Below are 14,637 nucleotides of genomic sequence, written 5' to 3'. Positions count from 1 at the left end.
AAGCTCCTGCCTATCCAGTGTAGACACGGCATTCTCCCAGCGGTACAGCACATGGTGTAGGGGCAGAAGGAGGAGACTACCAGGGAGAGTTTGTGCATAATGCTGAGCATGGTTAGAGGCAGAGAGATGTCTAATTTAAGAATCTGACTGCATAATTAAAGAGCAACGGGCTAATAGCAATATTGCCTAGTAGGAAGCTCATCCAAAGAGCTCTCTTGCGTGAAATCTCTCCTGGCTGTAGAGAGTGCATGAGGTTCTTTGTTCCTCTCAGGGAGGGCACAGAGCGGGTGGAGGTGAGGAAAACAGAAGTTCCTTCCATGCCAATCACGTTCATCTTGTGGGCTTTGGCATGCCAGTTTACAGGGCTCGTGCGTCCCTGTTACATGTATAGTTACACATGACACTTCATCTTGAGGCCTGCAGCAAGCTCACTCAGCTGTGGAGAATGACCCCAGCGGGCGGAGAGTGGGGAGCACCCAAATAATAAAATGATCACACTGGGAATGGAACAACAGGGAGGAGAATTTCTCTAGCAAATCAGTGCTCTTTAAGGGTATGTCTACACTACATGCCTTTGTCGGCAGAGGCATGTAGATTTGTTTGTTCAGCAAAGGTAAATGAAGCCGCGATTTAAATGATCGCGGCTTCATTTACATTTACATGGCTGCCGCGCTGAGCCGACAAACAGCACGAGGAATAACGGGGCTGCCGACAAAGGGCTTTGATGTCGACAGGGAGAATGTCCAGACTAGCGGCGAGCCGACAAACAGCTGATCAGCTGTTTGTCGGCTCAGCACGACAGCCATGTAAATGTAAATGAAGCCGCGATCATTTAAATCGCGGCTTCATTTGCCTTTGCCTACAACCCTAATCTACATGCCTCTGCCGACAGAGGCATGTAGTCTAGACACAGCCTAAGTGGCAAATTGAGTGGCCAAGGAAATGCAGAGTTCTTGGGGTCTGTTTCCAAGGTAGGCACATGGTGAATAAATGGCACCTAGCATTCCTATGCAGAGAGACCCAGGAGGTGTGTCAGGTGATTGCTGGACTGGCATGTGCAGTCTCAGTCAAAGGAATGAAACAAGGTGCAATCCGAGGAGTGTCGCTGTAGGTACATAAAGGTTGAGTTGTCCTGGGAACACGGCGTGCTGTTCTGAGCTTTTCTTCCAGCCCCATAGGAGCGTCATGCCAGTCTTTGTGCTGCGTGCTCCTTTCAGCTCTTTTCCTTCTGTTTTCTGAAACTCCCCGCACTCACTTCCACAAGAGTGGTTTCGGGTTTTATCTGATTATGTATTTTAATTGCACTCATAAAACGATGTTAAAAGACTATTAGGTTTGCAGAACCAAGCACTCACAAGTTAGGAAATGCCAGAGTAAAGGTTGTCCGAGAAACCCTTGTGCATATGAATAAGAATAAACTCTTTACATGATCATTCATAATAATCCCTAGCTCTGGTACAGTGCTCTCCATCAGCAGATATCAGTAGATTGCATTTCCAAACCTTTAATGTGTTTATCATCCCACCCCCCAGGGAAGGAAGGAACTAGTGGTATCTCCATTGTACAGATTGGTACTAGGGCGCAGGAAGATTAAGGATCTTGCCCAAGGTCACTCAGAAAGTCTGAGGCAGAGCAGGAAATTGACCCCAGGTCTCCCAAGTCCTAGGCTAGTGCCCTACCTGCTATTTTTTCCCTGCCTCATTCAGTGCACAGGCTGGACGCTGACCAAGCAGGTATTCAGTATTTTGTTTTATCTCATTGGCCAGTGGGTTGTCTCCTCGTGAATCTGTGTACTTCAGCGCGCTCATGCCCTGCCCCTGCTGAACCGAGAGCGTATGTGTAGCAATGGCACTTGCTTTGTGGTCAAGATGGAGATTGCTTGGTTCTAATTTGTGGTGTTGCTCCCCTTGGCACAGGCTCTACTGCCTGAAGATATACGGCTTGTCATCTCTGTGGCGCCTGTTCCGCGGAAAAAAGTGGAACGTCCTGAGACAGCGGGTGGATTCCTGTTCCTACGACTTGGATCAGGTAGCAGCAGAGCATCTAGGAGGTGCTGTAATACACCCAGGCCTCAAAGTCCTGCAGCATGGCCTGATCTTGCTTCATTTAATACTGGTGTTCAAGCCACCAGCTGCTCCGTTATAGCCAAACAGAGTACAGCTCAGCACAGTTGACTACATGGATCCTCAAGCAAATTCTTGCCAGGTCTGCTGTACGCACGTCCATCATTCCTCCCCGTGTTCAAGGGAACCTATCCTGGGAAGTGCTGGGCAGCCCTCGCACTGTCAGGGAGCGTTGCAGAGGCTCACCACCTCTCGGGAAGGGGAGAGGAGTGCATGTGTGGGAGGGAGACAATTTAAATAATTATAGTGGTGCCCAGCAGTGTTGCCATAGTAACAGGCTTCTTAGTGTTTCTATTAAAAGATCCTGTTTTGTTCACATTGGGTTGGAGCTTGGCCCACACGTTTTCACCAGGATGTGGAAAACATTTTTCTGGAATAGTGTTAATCTGCCTTTTAAGCTCTCTAATGCCACAGAAAGTGGGGAAGAGCCAGTCTGCTCTGGCCTGATTTTAAAAGAACCATATAAATGGCCCTGAGTCACGCTATTTTATATTGTCACTTGCCTTGAGCTTGAGGATTGCAGGTACAAAGATAAATGCACTGAGAGGGCAGCTGGCTTCAGTGCAGCATCTGACCTGGCCTTGGTAATCTCTGCTGAAGTGCTGTTTGGTAACTTCCAGGGCCAGTGCCTCTCACAGAGTTGCAGCAGATCATCTGAAGCCTTTTACACAACCCTAGAGGAGCAATTTCTCCTCTTTTCCCCCTGACAGTAGAGTAAGACTGTGTTAGAAGGGCTGCATGCGCTAGGGCAGGGTTTCGCTCATTGTACATTGATGATTATGGGTTTGGCACTAAGAGCCTCGTTCTGACATTGAAGCTAGTGGGAGTTTTGTCATTGGCTTCTGTGGGAACAGGCTTTCAAAGCACAGACGTGAGAAGACTTTCTGAGATGCTAATACATGCTGATTTTGCTAAGTAATGGGGGATGGGTAGGAGGGGAACCCAAGCTGCCAATGAGAAGTCGGTCAGGAGAGAGCTCTCGTGTATTTCTGGTTATATGCATAAATCCATGGTGTCAATCTGCCTGTGGGTGCCGTGCACTGTACCATGGCCATGTTGTCTTTCTGAAGAAATGATGGTGCATTAATTTCCTGTCCGCTCCCTGGTGTGGGAAATGGAATGCAGTGGTAAAAAGCCAGGTTGGAGTTGTGTTGGGTTATGGCACCAGATTGTATTTTTTTTTTTCAAAAAATAGAAGCATTGAGGAATGTGTAATGGAGGCACAGCTGTTGGGCTCTGGTGTCCTGCTGTACGGCACAGAGTGCCAGGAGAGCAGGGGTGGGCAATATAATGGAGGCAGTTCGCCAGGTTTGCCCCTAACAGACCACCGCGGCTTCATTTATCTGCGCCTCCGCAGGTGTGAGTGCTTTCAACTCCCATTGGCCATTGATTGTCGTTCCCAGCCAATAGGGGCTGCAGGAAGCAACACGGACCAGGACCCGCAGCTCCCATTGGCCAGGAATGGCAGTGTGCAGCCAGCAGGAGCTGCAAGCAGCCATACATGCAGATACACAGGTAAATACGGCAGCAGCTGGAACTGCATCCTGACCACAAGCTGGTATTTGCCCACCCCTGCATAAGAGGGAGCCTTATTTAAAACAAAAAAAGACCCCAAAAAAACCCCAGGGAAGATTGTTTATTGACGGAGGCTCACTGGCAGAATTCAGAGTATTCGAATATTACTCACCAGCAAGGTGGTGTGAGGGGCCTGTGCCATAGACTAACCACTTAATGCTGTCTAAAGTTCTTGTGCCAGTACTCTGCTAACATTGGTTTGTTGTATTTTTTTCTCCAGCTATTTATTGGCACTTTGTTATTTACAATCCTGCTGTTTCTTCTGCCCACGACTGCACTATATTACCTGGTGTTCACCCTGGTAAGATTCAACCCTTAGAGATGGTCACATCTCCTTTACATGTATGAGTGAAGTATAAAAAAGATTCCTTGTTCTCCCCCCCAGCCCCCATTCACGTACAAATACCATATTCTTATGACTGTCCTAGGAACGGTTTTTGTTCCCAGACCATGTGGACCAAGCTGCTGGAATTCAGAATACGCACTTGTAATTCTCTGAAGGCAATTCCCAGAGAATCAGAGTCATCAGGACCTATTCCACTGTCTTTTCCCTGCAGCCTTGTTCAATCTTCTCCCCTCCCCCCATTTCCTGGAATGGCTGCTCCTCTGGTTTGACCCAGAACTTTTCCATTGGGAAATTAGCCTTTTCCATTCAAATCTCCTTGGAAGGCTTTGGAGAGGGAGTTGAACTCTTGCCAATCTGGCTGGTCCTTTCTGAGGCATGGAGGCACATTTTTCCACTAGTGGCTGGAGCCTTTACATAATTGTAGCCTCCCCTTTGAAGCGGAGAAGGGTAAAAATAGAACAGGACTCAAATGAGTTTGACAGAAAAAATGATTGTAAGACAAGAGGAGGTGCTCAGATGAGCAATGGCAAGGGGCTGTGTGAGGATACAAAGCAGAGAATTCATCTCTCACTGATGTGCTCCTGCTGACATGTTTGGTAAAGGGATTCTTCAGTCACAAGCTATTTCTAGAGACAAGGCAGCTGCTAGACAGCGAAGGATGCCACTGGGCTCCCCACGTCAGCCTTCGATATGCCGGCCTGTTCCCTGAAAGTAGCATGTAGCACACACTTTTGCAACGGGCACCACGGTTACTGTTCTAGACCCAGGGCAGAATTCTCACGGAGCCTGAGTGACACGCTGGGTACTTAGTGCTTTCTGGAAATCCGACCCTTCAGAGATACCACAACTTGGAACCCCCCACACTACTAAGGCCTGGACTCCCTTCTGCTATTGTTAACCCGACTGTTTACCGCCAAGTATCAGAGGGGTAGCCGTGTTAGTCTGAATCTGCAAAAGCGGCGAGGAGTCCTGTGGCACCTTATAGACTAACTGAAGTGTAGGAGCATAAGCTTTCGTGGGCAAAGACCCACTTCGTCAGGACTCCTCGTCGCTTTTGCTTACCGCCAACCTGCCTGTTTACACATCTCACTGTTTCTTTTAGCTCCGTCTGCTGGTGGTGGTTGCGCAGGGCCTCATCCATCTGCTTGTGGACCTTATTGACTCCCTGCCTCTTTATTCAGTCATCCTTCGGCTCTGCAGATCCTACAGACTTGCAGGTTGGTTCTGCACCACCACAGCACACATTTGCATTCACTGTAGTATTGTGAATGTCTTGATCTAATGCACAGGTAGCTTATTGCACTGAAAGATGCTCCGCTTGCTAATGCAAAAGCCATACAGGACCATTAACCACTTACCCTAAGAAGCCCGATGAGGAAGTCAGTGGATACTAATGTGAGGCTAATGCTGAGTCATGGGCAGCATGGGCACTGGAATCAAAGTGCCCTTCTGCCATATAGCTTATTTAGAGCAGAATAGGCCAGCTGGGTCAAGTAAACAGGGACTGGTCCAAGCCTCAGATTCTCTGCTCTTCAGATAAATTAACTTCTGCTTTTCCCTTTAATTTTCACCCGTCCCTACGTGGCTGGGAACCGAAGTATAGCTACCTCAAGATACTCTGTTCTTCAGAAAGGTTAGACCCTCAGCTGGTGTAATTGGAATAGTTGCATTGACTCAGATGGAGTGATGCAGATTTACATTAGCTAAGGATCTGCCTGGGGCTTCTAGCTTAATTTCAGAGCCACAAACGCTGCATGTGTTTCCGACAAACCTCTGCCTTTTTTAATTTAACTTCCACCATTTCAAAGTGACTTTCTGCCAGGCCACTGGCAGCCGTTTTCGCAACCTGGCTAAAGGATCCCATTGAAATGGGGTTAGCTGAAAACAGAGATCACTCCGCCAATATAAATCCAGCAGCCTAGACTGCAAGGCCCAAGCTAGTTTAAGAATTCTAAAAGCAAGAGACAGTGTGAAGAGCTTGATCATCGCCAGTCATCAAATGGAAAGGAAGCCCCGGCTGCTAGAGAGGTGCAGGCCCAGCTTTGGGAGTGAAGGTGGGGAATGCTCTGGACTGTGTCCGCGGGGCTCCATCTCCTGACTTGCAGAAGTTCTCAGCCTGGTAGGAGCTGTCATTGTGAGACAGGAAATGTGGCTGGAGAAAGTCGTCCAGTAAACAGCAAGTGATTAATTAGAAGGAAATTGATATTGATAAATAATCAATAAAAACTCCTCTATGCTATCATCTGGCCTTTGAGATGAAGGAAAATGGAAGTGCATTAGGACCCCTCTCCGGGAGGGCCATAAAGGGAGGTCATACTTTACGCTTTCTGTGGTCTGTGAGCTTGCTCCCCATCCCCCCAACTTGGTACAGGGAATGTCTATGGAGAATATATCATAGTTTGGACCTTCTGTCTTCCCGGTTTGACTTTCAGGTACTGGGGGATTTAATGAGTCCTGGAGGGAATATAGAAGTGAAAGACTAGAGTGGCAGCTGCAGCTCAATAGCATGCTGAAAATGTATGAATGCCTTCATTGTGATCAATAGTCATTGATTGTTCTGAATTTACTCAAATGCCTTTGTGTCCTCTGCTATCGCAGGCCTACCCCCACTTAACTGGAAAGCAGCTGGGAGACCAATACATGTAGTGGTGGTGGAGAGGGCAGATAAAGGAAAGTTATTTATTAGTTCCCATAATAGACGAACTAGAAGACACCAATTGGAATTAATGGGGAGCAGGTTTAAAACTAATAAAAGAAAGTTCTTCACACAGCGTGTAGTCAACCTGTGGAACTCCTTGCCAGAGGAGGTGGTGAAGGCTAGGACTATAACAGAGTTTAAAGAGAAGCTAGATAATTTCATGGAGATTAGGTCCGTAAAAGGCTATTAGCCAGGGGATAGAATTGGTGTCCCTGGCCTCTGTTTGTCAGAGGCTGGAGAGGGATGGCAGGAGACAAATCGCTTGATCATTGTCTTCGGTCCACCCTCTCTGGGGCACCTGGTGCTGGCCACTGTCGGCAGACAGGCTACTGGGCTAGATGGACCTTTGGTCTGACCCAGTATGGCCGTTCTTATGTTCTTATGTAGAGTAGCCACATGAACAGTGACTAAAGGGGAGATTTCTGCCCCTCGCTTACCTGGGGTAGGTGTTCCCTCTTTCTAAAGGGCTGCTGGGCTATTCTCGATCCCTGTAGTCCCCTTGCTGTGAGCAGTCCTAGCTGGATGACTGTTAGGCAGTCCTGTCCAACTAATTGAGCCAAGTAGAGAATGGAGCCTGGTCTCCATCATGTTTTGTTTGTTTTTCAGCGGGTGTGAAGTTCAGAGTTCTTGAACAGAATGCTGGAAAACCCCTTCGACTCTTAATGCAGGTAAATCATGTGCTGCCTGGTGCTCACTCTTCTGTCCTCTGCCACCAGGGCTACCCTAGATTCTGACTGCTTCAAAAAGGGCTCTGCTAGTTCTTCCAGGGTGGAAATGTAGGGAAAAGCCCTTTGAAAGTTTCAGTGGAGTTCTGAGATACTGCGGTGGGGGAAAGTACTTCACCTCCTGCTGCAGTCTGGCCCTCCTGGCTCATGTGCCTTGCCTTGTAACTGGCTTGTAATGAAGCACTATACATAAGCAGCAGCATACTCTGTTACAAAATGAAACTTGACTAGTTGCAAGGATGGCACATCACTTGTGTTCATAGCCTTCTCTCTCTGCCCTTCTGACTGCAGCTGTGCCTTGAGAGAGGCAATAAAGGCTGCCCATTTCCAACCAGAGTGGCGACCAGTTAAGGGGAACCAAACCCCAGCTCTAGTGAAGGGGCCTTCTCTTCCAGACAAGCTGATAAGCATGAGCTACCCAACACCCCAGTCAGCTTGGTTCACTGTAGACAGGGAAAGGAGATGGGAAGTGTTCTTCGTTTTGTTTTGGGATCGCCCTGTGGCGAGGAGTCTCCTCCTCGCTGGTTTTCAAATCTTTCTCCACCCTCGAAGGAGGAGGTGTCCAAGAGAGGCTTTTCTGAACATGGGCTGAGGTGGCCACAGATCATTTCTCATTGAATGCAGGAGCAATTTGGGGGCTTCCATTCCCTGATTCTGGGGGAACCCATCACATTAGGCAGGTGACTTGCTGTTTGCAGGGCTAGTCCATTCCTGCAGTATAACCTGCTGGTTAGTAGAATAGCAGGAAGCAAGACTTGGGACACCGATGGGCCAGTTTCTTTGCTGCAGCTAAGACCTACTCAGTGCAGTAGAAGGGGGACATCGAGAAATCAGCTACAGCTCATCTATACTTTCATCTGGTTTCACTCCCGCTCTGCCATCTCCGCATAGCTTAGAGCAACCTGGAGCTGCTCTGATCTTCACCAGCTGGCAACAGGTCTGCAAGTACCATCCACCAGCGGGACAGAGCATCCTTCCTGTTCCCTCTGGGGGCAGAGCATCCTTCCTGTTCCCTCTGCTGGGGTCGGGGATGGCATAAGAGCCAGCTGTTCTGACCCCACTCACAGGGCTCTCCCTAGCAGTTTCTACTCTTCGTGCCACTGGAGAGGTGCCAAGACAGTATGGCGGGCCCAAGGGTCGTGGCATGGTGGTGGCTGCTCCATGAGTTAGCTGGTGAGCAGAGTTAGAGCTTGATTGATGGGCGCATCACAGGAATCTTCCAAGAGGCTGGCACTAAACGTATCGAGAGAGGCTCAGAAAGGCCTAGATAGACATCCCATGCGTGTCCTGGTCCCTCCAAGGTCGACAGACAGTAAAGGGGCCATTCTGCTGTGTGGGGATGAGGGGGAAAGAGTCGTAATGCCAGACAGGCCAGTGGGAGAAGTCTGGTGGGCCTTCCCAGGCTTGGCACCATGGAAATGTGGAAAGCCTGTTGTGACACACATTGAAATTCACACTGTGACACGCTGAGCCTCAGCATAGCAACTCGGCTAGGTCTGACCCCCAGTTCCAGGCGAGGCTTGTCTCGTGGCATCTGCCCACTCTCCCCATGTGCCTCATTACCCTGCGGAGCAATGCTTCCCCACACTGCGCCCGAGGGGAGGAAGTCTGTGGGTGGATAATTGCACACACATACAGAATGTGAGACCTGGATGACTCTCCCTGTCTCTGGGCACGAAGCTGATCTAGGTGGCAGCATACCAGTGTCACAATGGAATAAAAATGAATCTTGAGATGGTTTTAAATTGGGCTGTCTCTGTGGCTGGTTGACGCAGGTGCATACTTCTCTTGGGATTCAGCGAACGATTGTTTTGTTTATTTTAAAAACAGGTTCAGTGCCCTCAGAATGTAGACTCCAAATACAGGTCTTGTGGTGGGAACAGAAGGATATGTTCATTCCATTGCTGTTTAAGTCACTCCAAAAAGCACTTTGCAGCTTAGTGTTTACTTTGGGTTTAAAAATAATGTCCTTTGTAAACCTCTCAAAAAAACTCCTGGCTGTTAGCTATTGGCTTACCTGACTTCCATGCAGCCAAGTTTTATAAAAGGGGATCTAGAGGAGCTGACATGATTGCAACTTGACTCATTCACTCAGAAATGAATGAGTCCTTCTACAGAGCCTCTGTTTGGAAAGGGTTAAGCGAAAGAAGAAGGAAAAAGGGAGCAATTCCATTATGAAACAAGGGAGGTGAATTTTATCCATTTATGTAGCCTTGAACTACACAGATTGCATAAAAGGAACTCCCAATAGCAACTTCCCTGACCAAACTCTTGTGTTTCTTAAATTAAAAACATGACAGTGAGACACTATTATGGTTTGCTGGGTTGAAAGTCATTTCTTATCTCTCAGTAGGTGACATTTACCCCTCTCCTACCAAATCTCCACACACGTGTGCACATGCCAACTGACTGGGCATAGGAATATTGTGTCCAAATAGTCAGTGGCTACCAAGCGAATGTACAACATGGACTGCTTCCCTGGCAACAATCCCTTGTCCCCTCAAAATGAACCTGTTTCCAGCTAAGATTTAACAGTGGGGGTGGGGCTGGGTGAATTGCTGCTTTTTCTTTTGGCAGATTCCTTGTGGCCCTCATCTTGTCCAGATTGAATCTCTTCAGAATTACTTGTCAGTGATTAATTGTTGGTCTGGAGATTGAGGGTATTTGAAATGTGAGCTCATTAGTTATTGTGGCTTGGACACACAAATCACACAGTACGATTCAGTGCCCTGACTGCATGAGCACAACTATTATTTAGGCTTCCGCTTCTACAAATGCTCGTCTTGACCAATTCAAACCGAGCTTCCTGTGACTGTGCTCAGGGCTGACTTAGAATTCTTTTCCCAGGATGACTGTCTGCCGGTGGACTCGTTCACTGGGCTGTTCGTACCAAGCCACTACAAAAGGGATGTGAACCCAGCCAAAGAGAAGTCATTGTACAGTGTTACTGACTAGTCGTGTGAAGTGTCCCATGGCCTGCATCCCGTTCTAATTGGCCTGCGTGCTGCAAAGGGCGGAATAAGTGCTGAGCTTAGCATAGGCATACAGGCGTTGCTGGATTGGTGCCCCAGCGCTCGGCCCCTCGCAGGATTGAGCCAATAATTCATCAGTCTTATTGGTGTTGTACACAGCGTTCCGTCGAGTGCCATCCCAGTGGGCATGGACACAGCACAGTTCCATTTTCTCAGGGTGGTGAAACCGTAGGGCGCGCTAGAGCCAGGCTTGTGCCTCTCTTTCCCTGTCTGTAACAGGAGGATAACACTCCCTCCTCCAGGGGAGACTGGGAGGTTAAATTGATGGGCGTGTGCACAGCACGGTGAGCGCCTCCGGGGGCAAGGTGCTGTAGAAAACCACAGAATTATGAAATAGCCAGCAAACTCTGTTCGCCCTTTAGTGTGCAGCAGTGTGGCTGGGAAATTCGAATAAGGCACTAACCGGATGGCCAGTGTTCCCTGTAAGCTGGGGCCAGGTGAATGCTCGGGAGGGATCCAGATGCCGCCCAGCTAATTAGCAGAGCGCCCACGGCTAGGTTTTGTGTTCCTGTTGGTGGTGCACATTGACACCTGCCTCAGTTCCCATAGCAGTTGTTCCATACACAGATGGAAAAGAGTAACGGGAACATGGGTTCTGGTGCAAAGGCAGAAAGAATTCCCCCCCGACCTCCCCCCAGGTCACACCACGACCTGTTTTCATTGTCCCTCTTCTTTCTCTACTTCCAGATCAACCCTCTGTCCTATGGCAGTGTGGTGCAGACCTACAGGCTCCCCAGCTGTGCGTGTTACCCCAAGGATTCCTGGAGCGCTCTGTGCAAGAAGCTGTTTGTTGGAGAGCTCATCTACCCTTGGAAGCATAAAGGGGAGAAGCAGGATTAAAGGGAAGCAAGCGAGCCAGGCCTGAAAGAATGAACCAGAGAACACCATTGAACACCACCCACTGGACCCTCAGCTGCTAGGTGGGGCAACGCCATTACCTCCTCTGTTGAGACTGTGGTAACATGGGGGGGGGGGAGTGCATTTTAAAGAGGAGGGCTTCATACAGTCTCCTTTAGCTTTCCCCTTCCTACATGGCCCCACCCAGCTGGCTGGGTTTCCAGGCTGTTGGCTGCTAATGAAGTGTTATTTTGCCCTGTTCCTGCCTGGCAGCACTAGAGGCCAGAAGTTTAACCCCTTGGTGCCTCTCCACAGCAACATGCCATGTAAACCAGGAAGTAGCTCCCCTTCGGCCTGATGAGCCGTTACTCTTTCCTGGGCCCTACAACAGCTGCCTGGGTCCAGAGGGTGATTGGAGCCAACAGGCTGAGGCAGATTATTACATCCAGGTGTTCTGGACCTGTCATAGTCATGTGTTCAAGCCAGTTCATCAGATGGACAGTCAGCGTGGAAATGGAACTGGTATGTCACGCATTGATTTGCCCCATTGGTTTTTCTTTGGTGGTGGAATTGGTTTTATCCCACTGCAGCGCCAAAGGGTGAGCATAGAAAAAACATAGCATGGAGGCCAGAACACAGATGGCTCTGGGACCATGCCTAACCCACCATTTGCAGCAGGAACAGACAGAGGTAGGGTTTCACCACAAAAAAATCATCTTTGGTCTGAATGTTCCTGACTGACTAGTGACACTGGATGTGTCTGTCTCTCTGTGTCCAATCTGAAGTCCTTTAAAGGGGCCTCATTTTTGTACAGTCCAGACCCTTTAACAGATCACAGATTTGGTCTCTAAAGCTAACACTAGTCGCTTGGGAAAATTTTGACCTCATTTCTTAAGAATAATTTTCTTGCCTAAGGTATTAACTGCCAGATCACAGTGCAGACGATGGTCTCTTTCGCTGTCCAGTTTTAAGTACAGATACATTATGATGTCTGTTCCCCTTTCAGAGTGTTCTTCCTATTAACTCTAATGGAAAATACATTTATGTGCTGGCTCGGGAGTAGCTTCTTTGGCATGTACCTACCTCATACATTTCTGTAGTTTAAAATACCCATCTGTACATAGTCTCTGTAAGTACACTGTATCCAGATTTATAACCGTTACTGTATTAAAACAAAAGGAAGTTTTTCTTCACACAGTGCACAGTCAACCCATGGAACTCCTTGCCACAGGATGTTGTGCAGACTAGGACTTTAACAGGGTTCAAAAAAGAGCTAGATACATTCATGAAGGTTAGGTCCAGCAATGCGCACGCCGCCGGTGAACGGGGCGACGGGCTGAAATCCACTTGCGAGTAGATACACTGTTTTGTCGAGCCCTGGCTATTAGCCAGGATGGGGAGGAATGGTGTCCTTAGCCTCTGTTAAAGGCTGGGAATGGGTGATGAGACCGGGATTGCTGGATTATTCCCTGTTCTGTTCAGTCCCTCTGGGGCACCCGGCATTGGCCGCTGTGGGCGACAGGACCCTGGGCTGGACCCAGTCTGGCCGTTCTTATGTATCTTAAACAAGACACGTAGTGCCGGAGCACTGCTGCCATGTTGTAATGGCTGCATTACACTGGTGGTGAAGCTATTTCTATGGACTCAATCCTGCCCCTTCTCCTTTGTGATAGAAAGTTCAGCATGCAGCGGAACCAGCATGGGAAAGCAGGCTAGGATTTCAGGTGTCTACACTGCGCGGCTGCATACAGGGAGTGGGATCAGGGATACAGTGTGGACCCTCCACACGGCTCCACTCGCTGTTGTCCCTGCAGGAGTCCAGCAGGAAGACAGGCTCTCGTAGCTCCTGCTATTGCAGTACTTGTCACACAACATACCTACTGGCGTGCTAGACCAGGGCAGTTGTGGGGGAGGACCTTTTGCCCCATTGTGGGGCTAAGCCTGGTTACGTGGGCTGTAGGCAGGAGGAAGGAGGATTTGTCCCCATGTTTGTAGGCACTCCAGTCCCCTGCCTCCAGACCCCACCCCCACCTCAGCCCAATCCTGCACCCCCCTCCTGCTCTGATAAACTGGTTTGGATCTGCTTGTCTTAACCTCGGCATGAGTCCTACCAGTGATGCCTAGTGGACTCTAATAGCTTCTCACCCATGATTACAGGCTGATGCACACATTTTACCAGGACAGTATTCATCCGATTCCCAGTTTTCAACTGAGCGCTCACCCATGTAAATGAGCTGAACGTGTGGGGTGTCCCAGTAGGGGGCTCCAGACACCGCGGAGCCATGTGCCGGTTTGTCACGCCCAATGTGCCAGGCAGCATGGAGGTCAGTGGGGCAGCTGGTTTGGAAGAATGCAGAATACATGGTGCCCAAACTGTTCTCTGCAGCATAGGTCTCCTTACGGCCAGATTGTGACCCCTTCTGTTGGGGAACGCTCACAGGCAGTGGGACTGTGCTTGTCACCAAGGGGGTTAACAGCCTGGCCCTTGGTGACTAAATAGCCCCTCAGACTTCCCAGCTCGCTCTGAGCTTGAGGGCCAGACTCCGATGCCCTTACCTTGAGAAGCCCCCTAACGCTTCTTGTCTTTAACCCCATTGAAACGCCCGTACTACGCCGCTGGCTTCATCTCCAAGCAGGACCTGCCAGACGGAATCGGTTGTTCCAGGTTCTGCAGCCCGTCTCTGCAGCGGGCAGTGCTGCTCCAGGGAGGTGCGGAGAGCGCTCTAGTGGGCAGTTCCAGGCTGAGGAAGTCTTTCCCCCCCCTTCTACACACCCGAACAGCCCTAATGGGTGTGAGGGCAGAAGCTGAGCACAGGAGCGTGGTCCAGCCTAGGGAAGTGAGTGTTTAACTGGTGGGCTGGAGCAGCCTCCTGCCTGCCGGGGCCCATCACATTTTACATCCCTAGTCCAGGCACTGGAACTTCTGCTAGCAATTCTGTGATGCCCAAAGAATCCAGTGTGCTCCCCCCGAGCTGCCAGCACCTCACAGGTAAGACTCCGAATATGTACCATCTCTGAAGAAGGTTGAAAAAATGACACCATCGTAACTCAGAATGAAGTCACTTCACAGTAGAACCTCACTTTACACTGCCTCTATCGGCAGCCCTGTCAGGATGGCTTTGCCTCTTCAGCGCCTGCCACCTTTCCAAGCCTTCTTCCCCATCTTGGACTTCCCTGGTTACTGCTGATTCTTGTCTGAGATCTGGAAAACCGTCTGGCCTCTGGTGTCTGCTCAGGCTCACTTGTGTAGTGCGGTTAACAGATTGTGCCTCTCACCCCGCCACAAGTTGTGACCCCTCTT

At 49.4% G+C, this 14,637-nt stretch overlaps 1 protein-coding gene across 5 annotated transcripts in view; it reads left to right on the top strand.

Annotated features, from left to right (window-relative positions):
- Positions 1-12,536, top strand: part of PIGQ (phosphatidylinositol glycan anchor biosynthesis class Q) — a 39,533-nt gene extending 26,997 nt beyond the window's left edge. For 4 of the 5 annotated variants that reach the window (XM_075899045.2, XM_075899043.2, XM_075899041.2 and 1 more), the window contains exons 7-11: positions 1,917-2,028; positions 3,919-3,999; positions 5,147-5,261; positions 7,349-7,410; positions 11,187-12,536. In XM_075899045.2, coding sequence (XP_075755160.2) covers positions 1,917-2,028; positions 3,919-3,999; positions 5,147-5,261; positions 7,349-7,410; positions 11,187-11,339 — 523 coding nt within the window. In that variant the 3' untranslated portion in view covers positions 11,340-12,536. The remainder of the gene's footprint in view (positions 1-1,916; positions 2,029-3,918; positions 4,000-5,146; positions 5,262-7,348; positions 7,411-11,186) is intronic. The other variant, XM_075899042.2, reaches the window with a different exon arrangement.
- Positions 12,537-14,637: the final 2,101 nt, after the last annotated feature.

This window comes from Pelodiscus sinensis, chromosome 15 (genome assembly GCF_052426305.1).
Source record: "Pelodiscus sinensis isolate ZL-2025 chromosome 15, ASM5242630v1, whole genome shotgun sequence".
Classification (NCBI taxonomy): Eukaryota; Metazoa; Chordata; order Testudines; family Trionychidae; genus Pelodiscus; species Pelodiscus sinensis.
Note: the sequence above shows the minus strand (reverse complement) of the source record. Positions and strands in the feature narration are given on the sequence as shown.